Source organism: Lampetra fluviatilis, chromosome 31 (genome assembly GCF_964198595.1).
Source record: "Lampetra fluviatilis chromosome 31, kcLamFluv1.1, whole genome shotgun sequence".
NCBI classification, from domain to species: Eukaryota; Metazoa; Chordata; class Hyperoartia; order Petromyzontiformes; family Petromyzontidae; genus Lampetra; species Lampetra fluviatilis.
Genome location: NC_136305.1, coordinates 9,615,261 through 9,639,111, shown reverse-complemented (window position 1 = coordinate 9,639,111; position 23,851 = coordinate 9,615,261). Strand labels below are relative to the sequence as shown.

General features: G+C 53.1%; 1 protein-coding gene across 2 annotated transcripts in view; it reads left to right on the top strand.

The window, feature by feature from the left end:
* The first annotated feature begins 5,582 nt into the window (after nt 1-5,582).
* NR1D2 (nuclear receptor subfamily 1 group D member 2) overlaps nt 5,583-23,851 on the top strand; it is a 77,472-nt gene continuing 59,203 nt past the window's right edge. The window contains exon 1 of one of the 2 annotated variants that reach the window (XM_078871076.1): nt 5,583-5,602. Coding sequence is in view for 1 of the 2 variants with exons in the window: in XM_078871075.1 (XP_078727201.1) it covers nt 6,283-6,301 (19 nt within the window). In the remaining variant the exon portion in view is untranslated. Of the gene's footprint in view, nt 5,603-5,970; nt 6,302-23,851 lie in introns of those variants that run through there. The other variant, XM_078871075.1, reaches the window with a different exon arrangement.

Genomic DNA, 23,851 nt, shown 5'->3' with positions numbered 1-23,851 from the left:
CCTGACAGTCTGTTAAGGCTACACGGGAATCTTTGTGTGTCTCTCTGTGTGTGTGTCTCTTTGTGTGTGTCTCTATGTGTTTGTCTCTCTCTCTGTGTTGTGTCTGTGTCTCTCTGTGTGTGTGTGTGCCTCTGTGTGTGTGTCTCTCTCTGAGTGTGTCTCTGTGTGTGTGTCTCTATGTGTTTGTCTCTCTCTCTGTGTTGTGTCTGTGTGTCTCTGTGTGTGTGTGTGTCTGTCGCCGGTTGGAAACATTTAGGTTGGCCTGCCTACGATCCATCCTGGGTTTAACCAGGCTGGATTGTGTGAGGAGCTCACAAATCCTTGAAAGATCTGGTCAAAGTCCCATCGGTGAGCTCCTCCGGCAGGCAAGGCTGCGTTGGCTGGGTCATGTAGCCCGCATGCCCAACCACCGCATGCCTAAACAGCTTTTGTTCGGCCGGATCGAGGGGGCTAAACGGGCGCGGCACGGGCTAGAGAAGAGATGGAGTGATGTGGTACAGGAGGACGTGGAGCTGAGTGGACTTGCCGATGACTGGTACCAGCGGTGTCAAGATCGGCCTCAGTGGAGGAGGCTCGTGAAGGACGCTACTGGGCAGTTGGAGGCAGTCGCCCTCCAACAACAACGGAGGGGGAAGGAGCGACGCTCACAACAACGAGCGGAGCGCCGGGTGGCTAAAGCACAGCAAGTTGGTACAGTAGGGGGCACATGCGGTGCATCAGCCAGTCATCTCGGTCATCTCGGTCAGTCGACCCGTGGCACCTGCTGGGTCTGCCCCGTGACCTCCTGCCAGCGGGCGTTCGACACTTCACGTGGCCTCAAGGTGCACTTGGCCTGGCACAAGCGTCGTGGTGACGTCACCGCCACTTAGTGGCGAATGGCGGTTGTTGTTGTTGTCTCTCTCTCTTCAGAATTACCCCAGGAGGGCTCCCTGTGAACTGGGGGGGGGGGTCACGAGACGGCGCCGCATGGCTCCCCGAGACTTTCAAACCTCCACCGCGGTGACCCCCCCCCTCTCTCCTCCCCTGCCCCCTCCCTCGGGGCTCCTTCGTGCGCGCTTCGTAAACGAGCTTAATGCTTCGAAGCTGCTCCAACCACCTTCATATTATTTTCTAAAAGCCCCCCGCCCCCCATCCTCACCAATCCTCACCGAGCACTCCGATGACCCGGGCACAGACCATGAGTAGCGAGGCTGGAGGGGGCTAATCTGGAAATCTGTGAAAATAACTTTATAGCTCATCGGATTCCTCGAGTATAAATACATATTGTGATTCTGATCTTCTCTTCCTCCTACGCCGCTGAAGGCTCAACCCCCAATCCACTCCCACCTCCCAATCCCTTTCTAAATATTTATAATCAAGTAAAGACGTAATTTAGTACAATATTTAACACAATCTTCGACGTTTCATATCCATAGGGAGGTGTGAATCAAAATTTTTTTATTTATTCTGGAGGAATCCGATGAGCGATAAAAACAATTTTTTCACACAGCAGATGGCATCGTTCCTCGTTCGGTTTCGGGATTGATTCCGGCAGGGCCTATCCGAGTGAGACAGAAACCCTGAACATCTATTCGTACCCGGCACGCCACATCCAGTATTATGCTCGCTGTGGCTGCAGCTACGTGCCTACTAACCCACAATCGAACGGGCATCGACCCGGAAAATATTGAGTGAGAAATTAATTCCCCCGGGGAGGGTGAATTTAGCTGCGTCCGTGGTTGCCAAGACAAGTGTTCAGCGACTGCGCTTTCGCAGTCGTTCATGCATACACAGATTTAAACTAAAGAGAACCTCAATATATTTCTAGATATGTGTGAGTGTGTGTTAAGGCTATCTGCTCGGGTTTGCCAAGTCACCAAATGTGCATACATTCAGACGCACCTTAATTGTGTAAACATACCGCACGCGCCCGATGATTACTTAACACGCTCCTCGTGACGCGCTCTGTATCTCACGTGGTGTTCGCTGTCGTCGGGCACCCATGAAGGCGGACACGGCACACGAGGGGGCGTCTGCACAACGGAGCAATGCTTGCGTCGTGGTGAACTTATTTCGCACCGTACGCGACCAACCGTGCTAAACGCCACCGCGAGAGGTGGTCACGAGGACGCGGAGTGCAGGAGACGCCCCGGCAGGTCGGGTCCAGTAAGCTCCGAGCAGGACGGTGACATAAAACAAACCCCCCCGTGATCTTGTCTCGACTTAGCTTTTTATTGAGCGCCTTAGGGGCCGTCCATAAATGACGTCACGCAATTTTGGACGATTTTTGACCCCCCCCCCCCTCGTCACACGGCGTCACAAAAAGTCAGCCCCCCCCCCCCCCTCAAATAGGACGTCACAAAGCTCTGCCCCCCCCCAAAAAAAAAAACATGCTTCAAATCGCTTTAAACTATTGCCATTGTAGTGCGTATTTAATGTGGCGCTGCACTCTGATGTTGTAGGAGAAAACATTTATTAAGAAGTATATTTAATTAAGTAGAACGTGTTGTCTATATTCATTTAAAGTTGCGCATTTTGATGTGACGTAACATTTGTCAAACACCCCCCCTCGTCACACATCGTCACAAATGTCTGACCCCCCCCCCCACCAGGTGCGTGACGTCATTTAGAGACGGCCCCTAACCCCGCTGAGGTGACCGTCATCCCATCGCGGCGCGTGAACAGGTGAGCAGCTAATCGACGACGCCAATGCTCGCTTCGTCAAAGTCGACCCCGCGGGTGAACGAGGGTTGGCAAGGGGACACGACGAGCGCGTGCGGAGCGCCGCGCGGAGGCGGTGAAGGCGACTCCGGCTAAGTTCGGCTGGCAGGCGGCGCTCCTCCGCCTGCAGAGAGAGAGAGACGAGAGAAGGGACGCGTCCCGGTCGCGAGCAGAGTGGAGGGGGGGGGAGACGAAGTTGAGTCTCGTTCCCACGTGAGCTGCAAGGTCACGCGTCCATTCTCGAGACCACCCCCCTCCCCCCACGCCCCCCCCCACCCTCCGGGGTGGGTGATGTGATTCCGATTGGAACGGTCTCCTTCCACGCAGTGACCGGCAAGCTGCAACGTCGGCACAAATGTGCAGCCGCGTTGTCGCGATGGTGGATGAGGGCGCTGCGCTGTGAACACGGCCGCCAGAGTTCGAGTCATTGGCGAGTCGCATATGAATGACTCCCCGTCCTCAACCGGAGTGGTGAAGTATGGCTGAAAGGAAAACCGCGACAGAGACGGCGTGGGGATGTCTTCATCCAGCGGTGGATTGATAAACGTAACTGCTCATTATCATTATTATTATTTTTTTGTTGTCATGCCAATTTTGACTCGAGAAAGCGATTGGGAACCTCGCAATGTTAGGATGGCGGGCCCCGCAGAAGACGGCGCTGGAGGTTGGTGAGTGAGGTCGCTCACAGGGCGCGGTCACTCGCCCCGTCGGTTAACCGAGTAATTCGCCTCCAGCGGAGCGTGCGCCCCATGTCTCGGCTGCATGTGGACTATATGGCTCATGATTACCACAGTGTATGGGATCGCAGTGACGCATCGACTTGGGGGGCGTCCATAAATGACGTGACACGATTTTGGACGATTTTTGACCCCCCCCCTCGTCACACGGCGTCACAAAAAGTCAGACCCCCCCCCTCAAATATGACGTCACAAAGCTCTGCCCCCCCCCCCCTCGAAATAAAACATGCTTCAAATCGCTTTAAACTATTTTCATTGTAGTGCGTATTTAATGTGGCGCTGCACTCTGATGTTGCATGAGAAAACATTTATTAAAAAGTCTATTGAATTAAGTAGAACGTGTTGTCTATATTTATTTAAAGTTCTGCATTTTTACGTGACGTCACATTTCTCAACCCCCCCCCCCCCTCGTCACACATCGTCACAAATGTCTGACCCCCCCCTCCGCCCTAGGTGCGTGACGTCATTTATGGACGGCCCCTTGGGGATTGCGCAAGAATCGATGCCTTTGGAAGGGGCCCGCGTCTGTCTGTGTGTAATGGGTACCCGTGACCCACACGTGAACACATCCACTCGAGGCCGTTACCTTCACCGCGACGTTAAATATTACGCCTCTGTTCATTTGAAGCGCCACCCTCAATCGCCACAATCGATCGAATCGCGAAAGAACGGGATGGTTCATCCGCGAGGTGGCCAAGGCATGGCAGTGAAGCAAAGGATTTCTAGATTTGAAGCTGTCGTGACTGCAAGGATTCATATTCTTAGTTTTTTTCGGTAAAGTCACGTGGGTAGAAAATTTAAATTAATAAAAGTAAAATAAAATAAAAATCACGACGTTTCGGAGGCAACACAAGCCTCCGTCTTCAGGTGGAACCGTCACAGCACGATAGCTGTATCACTTGATACAGCTGTGGCAGATATCAAGGAGTGTGAGACCTCTGATGGGCGGTGGAGGTTTTCCCCCGAGGAGTCGGGTTTCCTCCCGCGTGACGAACACTCGGTTTGAAGGAAAACGGCCAAACATCTCAGAGCGGGGTCCTCCTGAAACAAAAATAACAACGTCTCATGCGACCTAGGGAGGCTTTCGTGTGTTGAACGAAATTGCATTGCCATTATTTATTGCCTGGCTACAACGTGGGGCAATCCCGAGCCCCTGAACACAATTTCAGGTAGTTCGGTATTGCTCGGAAGAATATTGATCATGCAATACCAATACCGATGCCCGCCATTCGCGACTAAGTGACGGTGATGTCACCACGGCGCCTGTGCCAGGCCAGGTGCACGTTGAGGCCGCGTGAATTGTCGAAGGCTCGATGACCAGGAGGTCACGGGACAGACCCAGGTGCCATGGGTTGGCTGACTGCAATGATTGTCAAATGCACCAGCTGTACCCCCTCCTGTGCCAACTTGCCGCGTTTTATCCGCCCGGCGCTCCGCTCGTTGTGGTGAGCGTCGCTCCTCTGCCCACCGTTGTTGCTGGAGGGCGACTGCCTCCAACTGCGCAGCAGCAGCGTCCTTCACGAGCGTCCTCCACAAAGGCCGATCTTGACACCGCTGGTACCGGTCATCGGCAAGTCCGCTCATCATCATCACGCGCGCTGGTGAAGATCCACGCGCGCGTTTTCCCACGGCAGCTCTGTAGCCCCCCTTGCTGGTCCACCTCCTCAGGCACCGTGTGGACCTCAGCAGGTGCTCGCTGACAGGTCATTGCCCTCACAGGTCTATGGGGCTGATGAGCGGACGGACATCGCCCAGGGTTGTATGCATGTTGAACTTCTTTCGCACCGTACGTAGCCAACCGTGCTAATCGGAGATGCGGCGGAGGCGGAAGGACAACAAACTTAGCGCAATGCACGGAACGAAGTCTTCCTGTCACCCCTCCCCCCAGTATCGCTCCTTATCCCCCGCGCCCCGCCCCGCCCGCCCCCCACCCTCGACTGCAGGGAGCGCTGCGAGGCGGCGCCGCTGGAATCCCGCAACGAGCCCCGTGACGCGCCCGGGCACTCAAGCGCGCCTTCGGTGGTGGGGGTGGTGGGGGGTGGTTACCCCCCGTGTCTCATGCGCGAGCAGTCGGGCATGGGTTAGAGCTCTCCAGCACTCGGAACGATGCGGCCCTGGCGCTGCTCAATGCGGCTGCTGCTGCTGCTGCTGCTGGTTCTGTTGCCGTGCGTGAACAGGCGAGGTGCCAGTCGTGAGCGGCAAAGGGACTCGGATGTGTGTCAGTAGGGCAGCTGCGGCACCGCGTGCAAGCGTTACCCCGGTCTTATGGTGGGGGGGGGGGAGATGGCACCAGCGCATTGGCGTTGTTGTGCAGGGGGTGGTGGCACTGGCTGGCTGGCTATAGCTGCGTGGTGAGCTCTGGGTGGCTCTGGGTGGATCTGTGTGGCTGCTGGCTTCAGCACGCGTCGAGTGCCGGGTTGAGGCAAGAGTGAAGGAGGAGGCTGGGAGGAGTGAGAGCGGTGAAAGGAGGGTATATCAGTAGGGGGTGGGGTGGGCCGTGGGGGGGAGGAGGAGGGGGGGTAGCAACGGGTGTGTGGGTTGCAGGGAACGCGTGGTGCTGGTGCTGGTGGTGGTGGGGGGGGCACCGAGTCCACAACAAACACGAGTCACGTGTGCGCTCCGAGCTGCTGAGATCCTGCGCGCTGCATCGCTTCTCTTAAAGCGCCACAGCCTCCTGCACTGACGCTCTGCGGCCGCAGTCTGCGCTCCTCACCGCCACTGCCATCATCACCATCACCGTCATCACCGTCATCACCATCATCACCGCTACCAGCAGCGGCGGCGGCGGTGCCGAGGCGCTCATCACTGGGGGCGCAGCGCCACCGCTTCCTCATCGCACGACACCATGGACAGCGGCGGCGTAGGTAAGCCCCCGCAAAGATGTGTCGAGCAGCAAAGCGGCGATTGGAACCTCAATTGCGAACGACAAGACACACGCTTCGATACAGTAAATGTAGAGTGTATTTTTTATTTTTTTCGCATCGCAGGAATTTCGTGATGAAAGCGTGTTTTGCGAGCCGCAGATGCGACGGAGAGATTCTCAATTCAGCTTCGGGAACTGGTTCTTGATTTCTTCCGAATATTTCTACACACACACATTGACTATTGTCCATATATATACACACATATATTAGATGATTCCAGGCTGTGTAATTATACGTGAGACTTACGCAAATGCATCGGAGCGAAACGTGTTGACACGTGTGGGCTAATGATGCGATGGAGAAACCCGAAGTCGTGTAAATGTGTTTTTTTTATATATATCATTGCAAAATTGGAAACGAGCAAAGAGTCAAAACGTTCCGTTGTCATCACTTCGCCGGCGTTGTGACGGCCTCGGTGCTCTGCGTGCTTGTGTGACGCTGCGTTGTGTGTGCGCGTGTGGGTTTTGGAGAAAGGGGGCTTTGAGGGCCTCTCCTCCTCCCTCCTCCTCCGTCACGCTGCTCGCGGCAGCTGGCTGCCTCGTGCCGCTGCGGCCCCACAGATTGGGGGTAGTCGAGGGTATTTGTTTTCGTTTGTTTGCGAGCCTGACGCGAGATTCGGCCACCTGGTTCCCCCGTAACTCCGATTAGCACGGTTGGCTGCGTACGGTGCGAGAGAAGTTCAACATTCATGCATGGACTCACACAGAGAGCCATAGACTCACACAGAGGGCCATAGACTCACACAGAGACCCATCGACTCACACAGAGAGCCATAGACTCACACAGAGGGCCATAGACTCACACAGACACCCATCGACTCACACATAGAGCCATAGACTCACACAGAGACCCATAGACTCACAGAGAGACAGAGACTCACACAGAAACCCATAGACTCACACAGAGACACATAGACTCACACAGAGACCCATATACTCACACATAAACCCATCGACTCACACAGAGACCCATAGGCTCACACAGAGACTCATATACTCACACAGAGATCCATTGACTCACAGAGAGACAGAGACTCACACGGAAACCCATAGACTCACACAGAGACACATAGACTCACACAGAGACCCATATACTCACACATAAACCCATCGACTCACACAGAGACCCATAGGCTCACACAGAGACTCATATACTCACACAGAGATCCATTGACTCACAGAGAGACAGAGACTCACACAGAAACCCATAGACTCACACAGAGACACATAGACTCACACAGAGACCCATAGACTCACACAGAGAGCCATCGACTCACACAGAGACCCATCGACTCACACAGAGAGCCATCGACTCACACAGAGAGCCATCGACTCAAACAGAGACCCATCGACTCACACAGAGACCCATAGACTCACACAGAGAGCCATAGACTCACACAGAGAGCCATAGACTCACACAGAGACTCATAGACTCACACAGAGACCCATCGACTCACACAGAGACCCATCGACTCACACAGAGACCCATCGACTCACACAGAGAGCCATAGACTCACACAGAGACCCATAGACTCACACAGAGACCCATCGACTCACACAGATACCCATAGACTCACACAGAGAGCCATAGACTCACACAGAGACCCATAGACTCACACAGAGACCCATAGACTCACACAGAGAGCCATAGTTTGTTGTCCTTCCCCCGCACCTCCGATTAGCACGGTTCGCTATGTACGGTGCGAAAGGAGTTCAATATACATACTGTACCATACATCAAATTATCACCACTGCCCTGTTAGAAATTGTTCTATAATACGCCGACGTTGCGGGCAAGGACACGTTACGACCCTCGTGTGTGTGTGTTTTTTGTATCACGTGGTGTTCAACGCTCGAAGCGCGCGCAACACTCGCTGAACTTGCACCGTTGTAAATTTCGTGCGGCAAAAACCGACGCAGCAAACTGTGGAGCGCACGCGCAGAGGGCGCGGCGGGCACTCGCGGCGCGCACCGGGAGAGGGGTTGGGGCGTTTGAGGCGCTCATGGGCCCCTTGCGGGAGGGAGCCGTCGTGACCTGCACGTGGCCAAGTGCCAGAGGCGAGGGCTCTAAGTCTAGAGATGGAGTTCGTCATGACGGGCACTGTGGCGCATTCGCCCCGTGTGTGGAGGTAAGGGGGGCGGGGGGGGGTAGTGGCTGATTGACTGGTTAATTAGAGGTAGAGCTAATCCACGTGTCTGGGTGGATAGTCTTCATTAGAATATGTTGGGAGAGTATGTGTGTATGCACGTTGAACTTCCTTCGCACGGCACATAGCCAAAAGTGCTAATCGGAGGTGCGGGGGGGGGGGAAAGGACAACAAACTAAACACAAAAAGCAGTTCTAAAGAAATTATATTTTAATCTAGATTTTATTTTTTCAGTGCTCGTAGCTGGTATGCTGTTTGATCGCGGGTGGCGTCGGGGTGTATATGCGTGTCGAGTTGGATCGCGGGTGAGGGCTCGTACTCGTGACTCCTTTGCTCGGCACAAAAAAAAGTGATCGCTGCAACCACACGGAAAATCAGGGCCGGCGCTAGGAGGTGTTGGGATGGGCCCTGCACCACCAAATGTCCCTCGGGCCCGGCCCGACTTCACTCTGGCGGTATATAAATCACAGCTATCACGGTGCCCTCTGCGCAACGGCTCAAGTGCCCCCTCCACGCCGCCTCATCCCTAGGGGACCTGGAGCCGAGCGTGGTGGATGGGTCAGGGAGCGTTTTTTGTCTCGTTGTGTTTATTTTTAAATCCTTTATATTAAGTTCCCTTGCTTGCATGCTTGCGCGCTTAGGACCGTGCAAATCTTTCGGTCGTTTTTTAACCCACTTCCCGTGATCCAATCGAGCTGACATTTTGCACACAGACTCGTTGTGCGTGACAATTTATTTTCGTGAAAATGTTTTTCCATAACTTTACACTTTTTAGGATTTTTTTTTATATTTAATTACCAATTGCTTAATGGTGGCAGGCAATCATCTGACCCATAGGTGGCAGCCATGTCAAGCCAGAGGACGAGAGGACTCTAGCCGCCACGCATATAAAGGATTTATAGTGACAACACTTTGTTTTTGCGGGTTAATTTTTTTCACGCATCACCTCGCGCAGGGTTCGAGTCCCGAGTCCCTGGGCTGGCACAGAACGTCCCCTCGCGCGCTGCGTAAATCCCGCGAGCTTAGAGACCCGGGGGGGGGCAGGCGCCTCCCTCGCCACCCCCCCCCTCCATCCCCGTCCCGCCATGCAGGGCGCCACGGTGGTGAGATATTAACTCCCTCGCCTGGTGTACAGGAGGTCGTGGGTTCGAACCCGGTGTCTCTCTCCGCGTGGTCGCGTGGATTTTTCTCCGGGGCCTCCAGATTTTCCCTCCACATTTAGAATCAACATGCGTTGAGAGTATTTGGCTGCTAAACATGTCTACATGACAAGCCACTTCGTTGAGCTATCATTTATGGTCAGGTCGCTTCTGAAAAAAAGCTTCATAGCTCAGTGGGCCTTACCTGGTAAAATTAAAAAAAAATAGTTTATATCTTAAAATATTTTAATTTATGCAGGGGACACGAGTCGAGTTCGTATTCTTGTTGTAGTTCCAACGCTACATTGTCCCGCTCGATACTTTCCGGAACGCTGCCAGGCTGGATCGCGAGATTATCAGCATAAGGCACTTCCACTAGAGGGCAAGGCACGCCCTTGCCATGATCCTCCATTGGTGCACATCGCTCTAAACGTACAATGGCGTTATTTATGTCCACGCGTTCACATCATCTCACGGACAGGCTCGTATATATGTATTAAAACTAAATAATGAGACCAAGGTAAGATTAAATGGATCTCGCGTGCCAGAATAATAAGCGCGCAAGTGGGGTCATCTCCGCGGGGTGGGATTATGTTCGTATGGTCATGGTCAGTTTAACACGTGCCAGGTTTTCGCGACCAATATCATCCATAATAAAGGTTTTTTTGGGGGGTTAGATCGCGTAAATATTTATTCGGTTCGGGGGCGATCTACCCCAAAAAAACTCTATTAGGGTCATGGTCATTTATCTTCCACCACGCACACGCGCGGCGAATTCTTAATTCCCCCTCCCACTCCCGAAAAAATGCCTCGATATCATTGTCTTTGTGACAAGACGAAGACGTGCAACCATTCGCGTTGAGTAACGGCCCGCAGAAGCGGATATCGCAGATCTACTTCTGAGACCGCTGCAAGTGACCTCCGCTGCGCACAGAATATACCCCCCCCCATCACCCCCACACACCCTGATCCATTCGGCGCATCACACTATTGTGCACATGCGATGGAATCGCTCAACCACTGACTTCAGTACCACTAAAGTGAAACATCGTCTGCTGCTGTCTACATAGAATGCTGTCTAGAGTCCAACTGGTCGTTGTCAAAAGCAGTGCAAGATGTTAAACGGGCCCGCTAGTAATGTGCGTGTGTGCTTGTGTTTGAATGGTGATCTGAAGCGGACTGTGCCCATTTTCTACCGCTTTTACCGGCAGAGTCTGTCGCAGGCGGGTTGCTTGGTGTGTGTACATTTGCAAGCGTTCTGCGCGAGATTTTAACGCAGTCTACCCTGTCCCAGGAGTTTTAAAGGAAGCCAAGCGCAACCTCAGGCGCCCCAACATTTCGGTGGGCAATTTGTCTTCGGGTTAAGAGCCACGTGGCTCGCGTCGGCCACCCGCGAGCCTCCCCTGCATTGCAAGCCGCGCTGAGCGAGCGGGGAGCTCGAGTGCGGTCAACAAACCCCCGACACGACCGACCACGGTGTGGGGAAGCCTTCATCCAGCAGATTTTTTAAAGATTATTTTGCTGCTATAAATGTCCACATGATAAGCCACTTTGTTGAGCTATCATTTGTGGCCAGGTCGTTTCTGAAAAAGAAGCTAATAGCTCAGTGGGCTTTACCTGGTAAGATAAAAAAAATTGTTTAAGTGTGGTTGGATATTTTTTTTAAGTGATTTGTATACCTTTCCTATACCTTGCACTCATTTCGTGTTTTTCCATTGTTTGTTGTTGTAACCGCCTGACCCGCCCCCTAACTGAACATTTGTGAAAAAGAGCTTTCGTGTAGCTTTTCGAATTCCTCCAGTATAAATACAAATATGGTCTGATTCAGATTAGGGTTTTTTTTGCATTGACATTAACGCGCCGCAGTTCGCCGATGCGGTTATTCAATCTGTGGTTATTAAAACGCTCGGGTTAGCGGCGCTGTTGACACGGGCCGAGGTTTGACTCGCGCGATTCTAATATCCCCCGGCAGTAACGAGGTCGCGCCGCAATAAAGGGCGTGCTTAATCCTCCGAAGATTTGGAGCAAACACACGTGATTTTGTGAACACAGAGGCTTGAGGTGCTGTGTCGTGCTTTCTTGAGGCACGGTGTGGGGGTGGGGAGTGGAGGAGGAGGATCTGCAAGAGACCGCGGCACCATCCGTGTGGCACGCACGTGTCACGGCTGCACGCGGTGACACGTGCGTGCGCGTGTGCCAGCAAGGTGTGTCAGTGGGTGTGTCAGTGAGGTGTGAAAGCTATCCCACCCCCCCACCTCACCCGTTCGTGTTCCCTGTGATATTTGAAGGAGGGAGGATGAGGGTCAGGATTAGGGCTAGATTTCGGGCCAGGCTTAGTTAGGGGTTGATTAGATGATGGGAGAGGGTGGGAGGGGGGAGTGTGAATTCGGCAATATATCTGCTACCCAGAGTCTCGCACCCCTCAATTCAGCCAAGATAATCCCTTTGCCCGGTGCGTGTCTGCGCCCTATTTTAACCGGACGGAGCCGGCGCCAGATTTTGGAGGGGGGGAAAAAACACCGAAGTGCAGAGAGTGCCGGGGAGGCTGCGATGAGTGGGCGACCGGGAGGGCGAAGTCTCCCCAGCGCAGCCTCCTCCTTGGGGAGGGGGTGGACGAGAAGGAGCCATCACGTGTCACCCCGAGCGAGGCATGTGCACCCTGATAATAGAGGGACACACACCCCCCCCCCTCCTTCCCCACTCCACTACCCCTCCTTACTATGCACGCGGACGAGCCGAGACATGCACGTGTTCGACGCACGTGCCTCGCACCCCCCCCCTTCCCCATGCACACCACCCTCCACACACGTGCCGTGCCCCCCCCCCTCCGCCCGCCCCTCTCGACTTAAGCATCCTCCCCCCCCTCCCCTGGCCGCGCACGCACGCGGACGCTCAGCCCACGTGAGGCTATTGTCGGCAAGAGCCTTTGATGTGCTGCGGGGTAAGGGACTGGGGGACTCGGGGAGGATGTGGTGCCGCTCGCGTGCTCTACGCTAATCCGTGGCGCTATTAACACGGTGCGATGCGCCTGTGTTTACCGACGGACGATCGCATGTTAGGTGGGTATATTACAACTGTGTCGCACATCTCTCTCTCTCTCTGCGTGTGTGTATCGTGGCTGACTCTATCCAGGGCACGCCGTGCCCAGCGCTGTCTGGCTGCCGGTTGCACGTGGGGGAGGATTGGGGGGGTCCCCTCTCCCCCCCCCCCCCCTCTGGTCGTGAACACTCCGGGCTGCTCACGAATTCGCGTTTAAGAGCGGCGCATGGACATTGCGAGTCGGTTCAAGAGGAGCGATCGTCAAACACATGCAAGCGGTCGCTCGCTCTTCGTATGCAGATTCCTCGCCTTCTCGATGCCGTGATTGGTGTTCAACACGTTACAGCGCGTTGCCAATCCAATGCTGGATGAAGGCCTCCCCATGCCGGCGTTGTTTGGCCATACTTCGCCACACTGGTCAGTAGGGCTTGGTGAATGTGGTGGAGCGTGGGCAGGACCAGTTTCGATATCACTCGCCGCGACTCACGATCGAACTCGGCCCACCAGGTTCGTAGTGAAGTGCGCGTGACCATTGCACAGCCGCTCCATCGCTCCCTTCGGGGGTCAGTGAAGACCGACGATGACTTCGTGACATGAACTCCACTTGTCAGACAGAGCAGGGCTCACTCGGTACTCAACGATGGGTCTGCAAACATTGACCTGCTTCGTATTCTCAATGTTCTCACCCATCGCTTGGTCCGTCAGAGGAGCCGGCGTGAGACATTGTCAGACATCGTCGATGCCTCTCGAGAAACGGAGGTCGCGTTGAATCCGTAGATCGTGGCACTTCCAAGAGCCCCAGTTTGTCTCAGTCGCCTTACCGGATCCAGAAGACGTGAGTGGCGGATGAGGAAATGTACGGACAACGCCTGGTGTGCAGGAGCTCGTGGGTTCGATCCCGACCCTGACGCCTTTATATTTGCAGTTTGCGTGTATCTCTCACCCCGTGGTCGCGTGTATTTTTCTCCGGGTCCTCCGGGTTTTGCCTCCGCATTTAAAATGATCACGCGTTTATAGTATCTGCCCACTATACATTTCCACGTGATAAGCCAATTTGTTGAGCTTACATTTGTGGCCAGCTTCGCTTCTGAAAAATAGCTCGATAGCTCAGCGGGCCTTACCTGATAAAATAAAACAATATATAGTTTATATATTTTTTATAATCCACAATACGAGACCTAGAGTGTTAGAAAAAATGCGTGCAATTAATGAAGACATTAGTCAGAGCGTCATTCTAGCAAGCTGCAGCCACATTGCAAACCACTTTGACAATCACAAATGGTCCAAGAATACCGCGGGAAGCACGAAATGCCCTCCACTCAATGATGCTTACGCAAAATCCCTCTCCTGTGGTGAGCTATACTCCTCCATAATACCGCGGACATTAATGTTGGATGCTCGTGGCGGCCACGTGGACAGGGCACGGTTGCGCGTCGGTTGTACGCAATTATATCGGTGGCACTTTGGCTTCGGAACTAAATAACTCGAGATTTGAAGTTGTCGTGACTGCAAGGATTCATACTCTTTGGGGTTTTTCGGTAAAGTCACGTAGGTAAAAAATTGAATGAAAAAACGAAAAAAAACGAAGAAACAATTAAATTAAATCACGACGTTTCGGAGGCAACACAAGCATCCGTCTTCAGTTGGAACCGTCAGTAATTTTGCTGTGATTTAATTTTGTTGTTTTTTCATTTATTTTCTTACCTACGTGACTTTACCGAAAAAAACAAAAAGTATAAATAACTCGACCCAAGTGCAGAGGCGGCGCCGGTCACAACACGGGGGCTGGCGGGGTTGGCAGGGAACACGAGAGACGCCTGAGATTTGACGGCGATGCAAATAATTCCATTTGGCAGGGGGGGTGGTGGTTTTGTTGCTTTGTTTATTTTATTTTATTATTTTTACCAGGTCACGAGCGACCAATGATGTCATTCGGGAGAGGCGTTATTTTTTGTTTAGGGTTATTTTAAGTAAAACCGCTTCCACGTAAACAATGGCACGCGGAACGGTGAATAGGGCCGTTCCGTCCCCGTGCGAGGGAGCCTCCCATCGATAAATGTGTAGCAATTAAATAACTAAATAAACCAGCCTCCCCTCCCCCCCTCCCATCTCTAGCTTTCTTCTCTCCACCTCCTCTCTCCCCTGCGACACGTGCAGCCTCAGCACGTGTCGCCTGCACGGGGACTGTGAGCATGAGCTGCGGTTTGATTTGGGGGTGGGGCCATACTTCACCACGTCGGTCAGAGGCGGGGCCATGGGGGATTGGAGGCTGCAGGGTGAGGGCCGTGTGGGATGGAAGCTGCGGGTGTTGTGATCTTAGTAAGGCGCCAAAAGATTCACACCCCCGCCCCCCCCCACACCGATTACGCATAGTCACGGTTTTGGGTCACGAATACATTCTGGAATATATATAGTGTCTCCTTCAATTGTGCACTTTCCATTACGCATGTTTTGCTCCGGAACTCGATGATTGGTTTAAACCATCACAGCCTTGACATCGTACAAACGCACAAGTCGCGTTATAATATCGGAAGGAGCGCTCTTGCTACCGATATTAGCAATGCATACATGGGGTTTGATGAAACAACGTAGTTGTGCTTGTCTGCCCGTGCTGTCGATTTGTGTTTCGACTATTTACCTTCTCAAACAATCTGGCCATGTCTCGCACGCCCAGAGAGGACATCTCGCACCCCCAGGGGGTGCGTGTTAAGAACCACCGCACAAAGCGAATGTTGACCTCGGGTTTTACTGCAGAAAGCACGTGGAGGCAGCGGCTTTCGACTCGTCATCCAACAACAACGATCACTGCATCGCGCGCTTTCAGACGCGCTTCTGCGGCCGTCTGGAACGCTCTTCCTTCCGATATTAGGAAGCCGCTGGAGCTATAGACGTTTAAATCATTTGCATTGAAAACGAATTTCTTTCGGTGTTTGGCCTTTCCCGCACCTTCGATTAGCACGGTTGGCTACGTACGGTGGGAAAGAAGTAAAAAATATGTACATATATTGATTGCAATCAATTGATAGTTCGATGAAGATCTGCTGAGGTTAGTATGGCTGGTGTGACTTTGAAGTCAATGGCCACGGCTCTTGTCATTCTACGACCGAGCAGCAACCACTGCGTTCAACACGATCGACTTAGGCAACATGCAGAGAAATGGGTTAAAGATTACGGCCGCAGTCTGCGTGTGCGGTGTTACGCGAAACCCCGATCCGAACTCAGAGCGGCCCAGTGATTGAGTCGTCACAACAGTTGCGATGGGTCATCCAGTAGCGTAACTAGCGTGGGGCAGTGGGTGCCTTGCCCCCCGCACCACTCCCTGGTGGTCAAAGCTACGAGTTAGCGCCACCTTGACAACCAACATGAGATAGATTTTCAAAAAACAATGTAAAATTACACAAACGTACTTAAAACGCGGTTTAAATATATATGTTTATGAAAATGCGTAATGATGTGATGAGGCAAGAGGAACCGCGATATATAGCCTAGGTGCGACCGTACGAGACAACTTGGCAGGACCCTCCTGAAAGTCTTGAGGCTCAGTGAGGCTTTGCTGGGTAAACAAGGGGAGTGATAGCACCGTGCTCGCGGGGCAGCGCGCTTTTGCAACGTGTGAGGTCTCGGGTTCAGCACATTTTGTGCACGCAGTACTCCGAATATTTCGGGCAAACATGAAGGGGGTGGGGGTCCCTTGGGTTTGCTGATCGGGTGCTGGAAGTCTTGCCACGGTGGCGAGATGTTAACTACCTCGCCGGGTATACAGGAGGTCGTGGGTTCGATGCCGACTATGACACAAATATATTTTGAGTTTGCGTGTTCTGTCTCCAGCCAGCTCGCGTGGATTCTTCTCCGGGTCTTTCGGTTTTTTCCTCGGCATTTAGAAACATGCGTTCAGAGTATTTGACTGCGATACATTTCCAAATGATAAACCACTTTGTTGAGCTATCATTTGTGGCCAGGTCACCTCTGAAAAAGAGATAAATAGCTTGGTGGGGCCTTTCCTGGTGAAATAAAAAAAATACTATTTGTATGACAATTGTTTCGTGGAGTGCCCGAGCAGAAGATGCCAGACTCTGGTCGTAGCGATGCCGAATCAGAAACCGGGGACCTGGATCAGGGGGGACTGCGGTCAGAATTTAAATGGCAATGGTGCAATGTGTTAACAAATTAGGATGCAGGCCTCTGACGAAATGTGCAACGTTAGGGAACATCGGTTCTGGCGTGACGATGTCATTATCTAAGCCACCTCTGAGCGAGTCTTGGGAAGGTTGAACTGCCCAAGAATTCTATTATTTTGTCGGTCATGTTGCCGTTCACGGTTGGTGACTTGTGAAGGTTACAGGATACCGTGTGTACCGTGCCCCGTTTCCCTGAGTTGTTACGTAATTTCCAGAGAACGGCCCAACGAGTGCAGGAGCCGCAACGCAGAAGCCTCTGTTTTCAATTCACTCCAACAATAACGGCAACACGTCCCTAAACTCCCATCGGTCAATCTACTACACCTGATTATCGCGGCCACTTGCGAGGGTCATATGGCCAATCGTGCGTGCGAGCATGCGGCCAGCAGTGGACACCGTGAATCAGATCCGCTCCTCTGCTCCCGTCGCCCACAGAGCGCAGTGTGCACGGTAGCAGAGTGCACCAAGCATCACTCTGCCTTGCTGCCCCCCGTTGCACCGCTGTGCGCAATGCAGCTGCTCTCACGAGAGAATGGACGCCTGACGGTCAATGTCTCCATCCCCCCTCCCCCACTGGGCTGGCTCTATCCCGTAACTAGGGACCCGGCTCCTCTTGTGTGGTAGGAGAACGTGCTGGGGGTCGTCGACTCTCCCCGATGCCTCCCATCAGCTCGAGGTGCCTCCCAGGACCCGGGCTCTGAGCACAGAAGCACGTGACCGTGCGCACGTGACTCACTCTGCCCCTGCCATCGGCAACCTGTGACGAGTCCGCGTGGGACGATGATTCTCGTGTCATCTGAGCGTCGCGTCGCGTCGGTTACGATAGCGCTCACCTTGAGTCGGTCGTAAAGTTGTTTGTCAACTCTTGCAATAAACCCGCGCGCAGCACCGTCAACTCTGCCGCGTGTGAACACTGAGCAGAGGCCAAGGGGAGACCGGCAACGCAGTTCATGGACGGATCACACGAGGCAACCGAACGCTCGAGCCCGACACCCCAGCCACGTCGTGGAACACTCACCATTCGCTGTCCCTAAACCCAAACCACTCGGCATCGCGTCGATCCCAATCCTGCCCCTAAACCCCTAATCCCACCTCCGGAGATGTTTTTGTTTGTTTGTTTAACTTTACGCTTTCAATGTTGCTGCCAACATTGAACTCACGAGTTGCCACCGAAATGTTGACCACACCTGTTGCAGGGCATCCTTGTCTTGCGGACACAGCACACGAGGTTATTTTGACTTAACCCACCGGGGCCAGTGGACCTCCCCAGATAATTTGATATTCATTGAGTGGATTTTACTCTGAGAACGGTCTCCGTTTCCCGGCGCGCTTTTTGAAATGGGCGCTTTGAGAGGCCGCGTGTGGCCTCTTAACACAGCGCGGAACGTGAGACCCTACGAACGTCGCTGCTGCCTCGACAAATTCTGTTCCTCTGCAGCTGCGCACGGGGCATCTGGCTAATTCTCCCGCGTGAGATGACGAGGGCGATTGTGGAGGTTCGTTCGAACGCTAATTTATCACGGGCGAGACGCCGTGACGGACAGCCGCTTGCAAAGCGCTTGGGGCGGCAGCAGCAGCGGCGGCGGCAGCAGCAGGGGCAGCAGCCCCAAGTGCGGCCGGCGAATTATTGGAGGGGACGCATTTAACGTCGTGGCGTGGTGGCGCCGTCGCAGTTCTGCGTTGCGGCACGTGAAGCGTGCGCCGGTTGCCTGACTGGCGCGCGTGCCCTCCCGTGTCGCCGTGTGCTCAGAGGGATTCTTCTGGGTCCTCGGGAAATGTCGTGTTTTTGGCCTTGGGCCAAACTAATGCACTGAGCGTTTCAAACGAGGCTGTGCAGAGTCATGGAACAAGTCTGGGACAGTCTGTGCCCATGTTCTTTGGGCGTTATTTTCTTTGAACCTATCCACGTGACTTTACCGAAAGACCCAACGAATATGAATTCCTGCGGTCACAAAAGCTTTAAGTCAAGTCTGTAACCCACATTGTTATTTGTACGTATTTGGATTTTCCGATGTTTTTGTTTTCCTCCTTCCACAGAAAAAATAAAATCCTTTACATTTGCAAGCACACAGTGAGCCGAGAAGGGTTCACCGACTGACTTGCTAAACCGTCTGCGTCATCAATTTGTCAATCGATGTATCTGCTATTCTATCCATCCTTTTAAAAATGCATTCACCCCTAAGGTAGTGGTTTACCATCCATCATTCCCTCTCGCCATCCATAGGCGGGATCACTCTCTCGCTCTCCTTCTCTGGCATCCAGCTGAGCCTCCACCCGTCCCACGCACGCGCCCATCATCTCATCCCCACGGGGATGACTCCGAATGCAGTTACACCGCATCCTCGTCCTCGCCTGCAGCCTCGAAACTCGATTCCCTGCGCCCACGCGCTCAGAGGCACCTGTGGCATTGCCAGGGTCGGGATTAGGACGTAATCCCGACCCTGGCACGACCATTTATTAATGCAATCGAGTATAACGCCAAATTAAACAAGTCTGGGTCAGGTTGTTCTAAAACTATGTTGTGTTCGTATGTATGTTGGACTTCTTTCGCGACGTACGTAGCCACACCGTGCTAATCGGTAAATTGGACGTTGAACATTAAATGTTTAGTCCGTTTCCAAGGCTGGGCCAATCACGTTCTCTGCGTATAGACATGTCAATCCACTGCTGGATGAGGGCCTCCCCACGCCCAGGGGGTTGTCTGGCGATTATGCTCGTCAGTGCGGATTGGTGGAGGTGAGAAGCATAGACATGGCGGCATAGTGCAGGACAACAATCGTATATTGCTGCACTAACAATACCTATGTTATGCAGACAGCTCGTCCGTCCAAGCAATATCCAGCTCAAATCTGTTTGGCTTCCAAAATCTAGCATGTGATCTGGCGTGTTCCGTGTCATTTTATCATAGGCATGCATTCTTAGATATGTATACGTGAATGTATTAGGCTTGATTGTGTTGGAGAGCGGTAGTACAATGCTACCCGGCGACCCAAATTCGACTCCCGTTCACGGTCAACATCAGTGACCAATATCTGAACCCAGTCCTGGGCCTCCCCTAGGTCGACTCAGCATCAAATAACTCCCTGGTGTGGTCTGTAAACGTCAGCACTGGGGAGACAAAGGCGGCCGGGCGCGGTGCTGGCCCCTCACCCCTCTCTCGTTTGCCGTACCGGCCTTCGTATGCGCTCGCTAACAGCACTTACCTCAACAGCCTGTTAAAGGCTACGCGGGGGATCTTTGTCTTTACTGTAGGCATCATTCCTACGAGCGAAGTGTCAAGAACAACCTAACCCGGGTGGCCACTGTCAAATGTCGCGTTGCTTCGGGACTGGCTGAACCCATCCCGTGCGTGCGCTCTCTGTGCCGCCGCTGCTGCTGCTGCTAAAGTTGCTGGCAGCGAATCTAATCCCATAAACAGGAACACAGATGGCATTGTCAGAACAGCGCCCTTGGCCAATGGTGCCGCGCGCACACGCGGTGGCCTCCCTCCCTCATCCTTCAGGAATTCTCTCCGTGTGTCACCCGCGATGTCTTCGCCTTCTCACGCCCTTTGTTTACCCAAAGCAGAGGGCTCGCGCAGCCAGAGCCAATGGGGAGTGGACTCCCCGCGCGTCTGCGCTCCGCGTGTCTGTCACGCGACCCGCGCTCACCGGGAGTGGTGACGTCCCGTTCGAACGGACCCCGCACCGTCGTGGGCATGCTCTCAACCAGGACAAGGGCCGTGCATGCATGCGACTGTTCCCAATGATGGTGTTGTTGTTGTTGTTGTTTTGCACGATTTCTTCAACGATACCGGTTACTGTGGTCGTGACACGCGCCACTGTTGTATGTACGGTATGTTGAATTTCTTTCGCGCCGTACGTAGGCAAGCATGCTAATCGGAGGTGCCGGTGAAGGACAACAAACTAGTCACAACAAGTTTTCAATCGAGATTATTTAAAAGTGCACAGCTCCAGCGGTTTCCTAATATCGTAAGGAAGAGCGTTCCAGACGGCCGCAAAAGCGCGTCTGAAAGCGAGCGATGCGGTGACCGTCTTCGTTCCATGGCCAGCCCAAGAAAAACAATGACCGGAGTTCGTGTGATGGATGGTTTATGCTCCTTGATGAGTTCCGGGAGGTGTTGCGGTTCATTCGTGGCAAACAATTCGTGCGTAATGAGTTGCGCACCTTGATGATAACGCATTCGTTCGGCAACCCGAAGCCAATGCAGCTGGGCGAGCGCTGGACGGACACGATCGGATGCGACACTCGTCCCCCCCCCCCCTCCCCCCTACGGAGCGGTTGGCACCTCCTGTGCAAACCCGAACGAGGACGCGAACACGTGACAGAGAGGCAGCCGGAGTGGAGCCGCTGCTGGCGGACGTGGGGAGTGGGGCAGGTTGAGGGGAGAGGTGCTGCGCGCAGAATCAAGATGAGAGAGCTATCTGCTTCTACCCCTCCTCGCGGAGAATCCAATAACGTAACGCGAGCCGCGGAAGCACGAGAGACCGGCGCACGAAGGCGGCTTCCCGCGTGCCGGCAGGTGTCCTCAGGCGACCTTTGCCTCGAGTCACATCCGCTAGGAAGGAACGAAACTTTTCACGTCCCTCTCATCGTCTGTATAGGTACCGTCCCGCCCGCCCGCCCGCCCGCCCGTCCGCGTTTCTCCCACAGACAATTTTGTTTTTCTTTCACCAGGTAAGGCCCGCTGAGCTATGAAAGCAATTTTTTCAGAGCAAACTGTCTATCACAAATAATTATAGATCTTGACCTTAAAGCTTTCGTGACTGCAGGAAATTCATATTCTTCGGGTCTTTCGGTAAAGTCACGTAGATGGGTTCAAAGATAATAACAGAAAACGACGGCGTTTCGATCGCAACAGGAATAGGGGGTTAGCTTCTAAAGGCAAACTGTTTATAAAGGTTTGAAATGGGCGTAGGCCAAGTGTCAGCAGCCAATGTTAATGTAAGTGGTGGGCTGCAACCACGACGGTGGTTGGTTTTCCAAAGGGCTGCCAAGTGAAAATCATCATGTTCATGGAAGATCGCAGAGCCGCAACATCGAGGTCGGCGCGCGAGGTGGCTGAGGAAAGCCTTTAGATGTAAATACCCATTAACGGAGTTGACCAAACGTGTTAATATAGGGCCCCAGAGCTCGGGCAGTGGTTGGCACCGGTTCTGGGCTGCATTCCCCGCTTGGCTGCGGTTTGCCGTGATTCTGAATCATTGTCGCTCTCCCATTTATGAGAGTGAACGAAACCTGTCCACGGCGTTACAAACTTGTGAAGTTATTATTTTATATATGTAAGATTTGCTGTCGTTTGGGTGCTGTTCTCTGCATGCAACCATTTGTTGTATTACAAATCCACTTTTCAAATTGAAATGCATGCCATTTTAATCTGCATAAACGTATTACAGGCAATCGATAGAGCTGTTTAAAATGCAAATATATATATATAAGTCCTTCCAATACGCGTATCTGACTTGCGGGCAGGATAAACTCGGGGAAACCCTTCTGTAGTATTGAATCGATGCATCTCCAATGCGGTGAATGCATCTTTAGTACAATTAAGCTGCACGTGATGTATTCCATCAATTGCAGTGAGACAACCGGACGCCATGGTGGCGAGATGTTAACTACCTCACCTGGTATACAGGTGGTGGTAGGTTCGATCCCGACCATGACGCCTGTATATTTGTAGTTTGCGTGTTCTCCACGTGGTCGTGTGGATTTTTCTCTGGGTCCTCCGGTTTTTCCCTCCGCATTTAGAAACACGCGTTTGGAGCATTTGGCTGCAATACATTTCCACAGGATAACCCGCTTCGTTGAGCTATCGTTTGTGACCAGGTCGCTTCTGAGAAAGAGCTACATAGCTCAGTGGGGCCTCACCTAATATTTATTTTTAAGTTGAGTTTATGGTTTTTAGTTTACTGTAACAGCAAACAACGCGTTCACCACAACGCGTGATGCTCGTCATGGCCAGGAGAGGTGGGAGACGCCGTCTCCGTGGCGGACCTGCTGAGTGTGCAGGAGGTGCAACTGCACCGAGGAATCCAGAGCCAGAGGACCGGGCCACTGGACTATGGTTCACTGCAGAAGGGCCCATGCCAACCATGCCAGCCTAGTGGGCTGAGTCCTTTCCTGCTCGCTTGATGTTACTAAAGATCCCATGGCATTCGCTAAAAGAGGATACTATGTGGCCACTGCCAACATGATTAGCATCACTTCTACGAAAAATATTCATTGAAACTAAGCGGGCCGATAGAAATCTGCGCACGGCGTAAGTGGACTGCACGGTTTGCAACAATAACAAAATCACACGAAGGAAAGCAATTAAATACATCTGGCTGGCTGAGCGGTAGAGCGAGAAACTCACAAAACGAACTGTTGTGATGATCAAATCCACGTTTGGGGATTTGACTCGGCCCATCATTAAAAATAACTTCGTGCCGAAGTAAACGGTGGTTGTTCTGTGGATAGACTTGCCCCCGCCAGAGGAATGTGGCATCTCCATCCACCGGTTCAGGGCTGCAGACGGGCGGGAGATGAGCACCGCACCAATGCTCATTTGAGCCGAACATCACGTTGACTTTTTGGAGTTCTCTTTTTTTTTATAGAAAAACGAGGCCAGCCTTCAGCAGTTCCCCTCCCCCCACCCCCCTGCTATCGGGATGGGTCTGCGGTGACGCATTCCTTGCAAGCCCGACTCGCACGTCCTGCTCGAGCCACTCGGGATTCAAGCTACTCCCTCCCCTCCCGTTGGCTAACGACCCCCACGGAGCGATGCGTTTTCAGAAGCCTTCTTTTCAAGTTAATTTGCCAATGATTAACGTAAGGGACTCGCATCCAGATTTCCTGCCAAGCGGTGCAATGCCCGATTGTTCAGAATGAATGAATGAGCACTTGGCTTGCAGTGCGACTCGCTCCAGAGGTTACGCTGGTGACCGAGTGGCTGGGCAAAATCTAGAACGTTCAAATCCAGACCGTCTTGTTCTCGAGGGTATCCGCG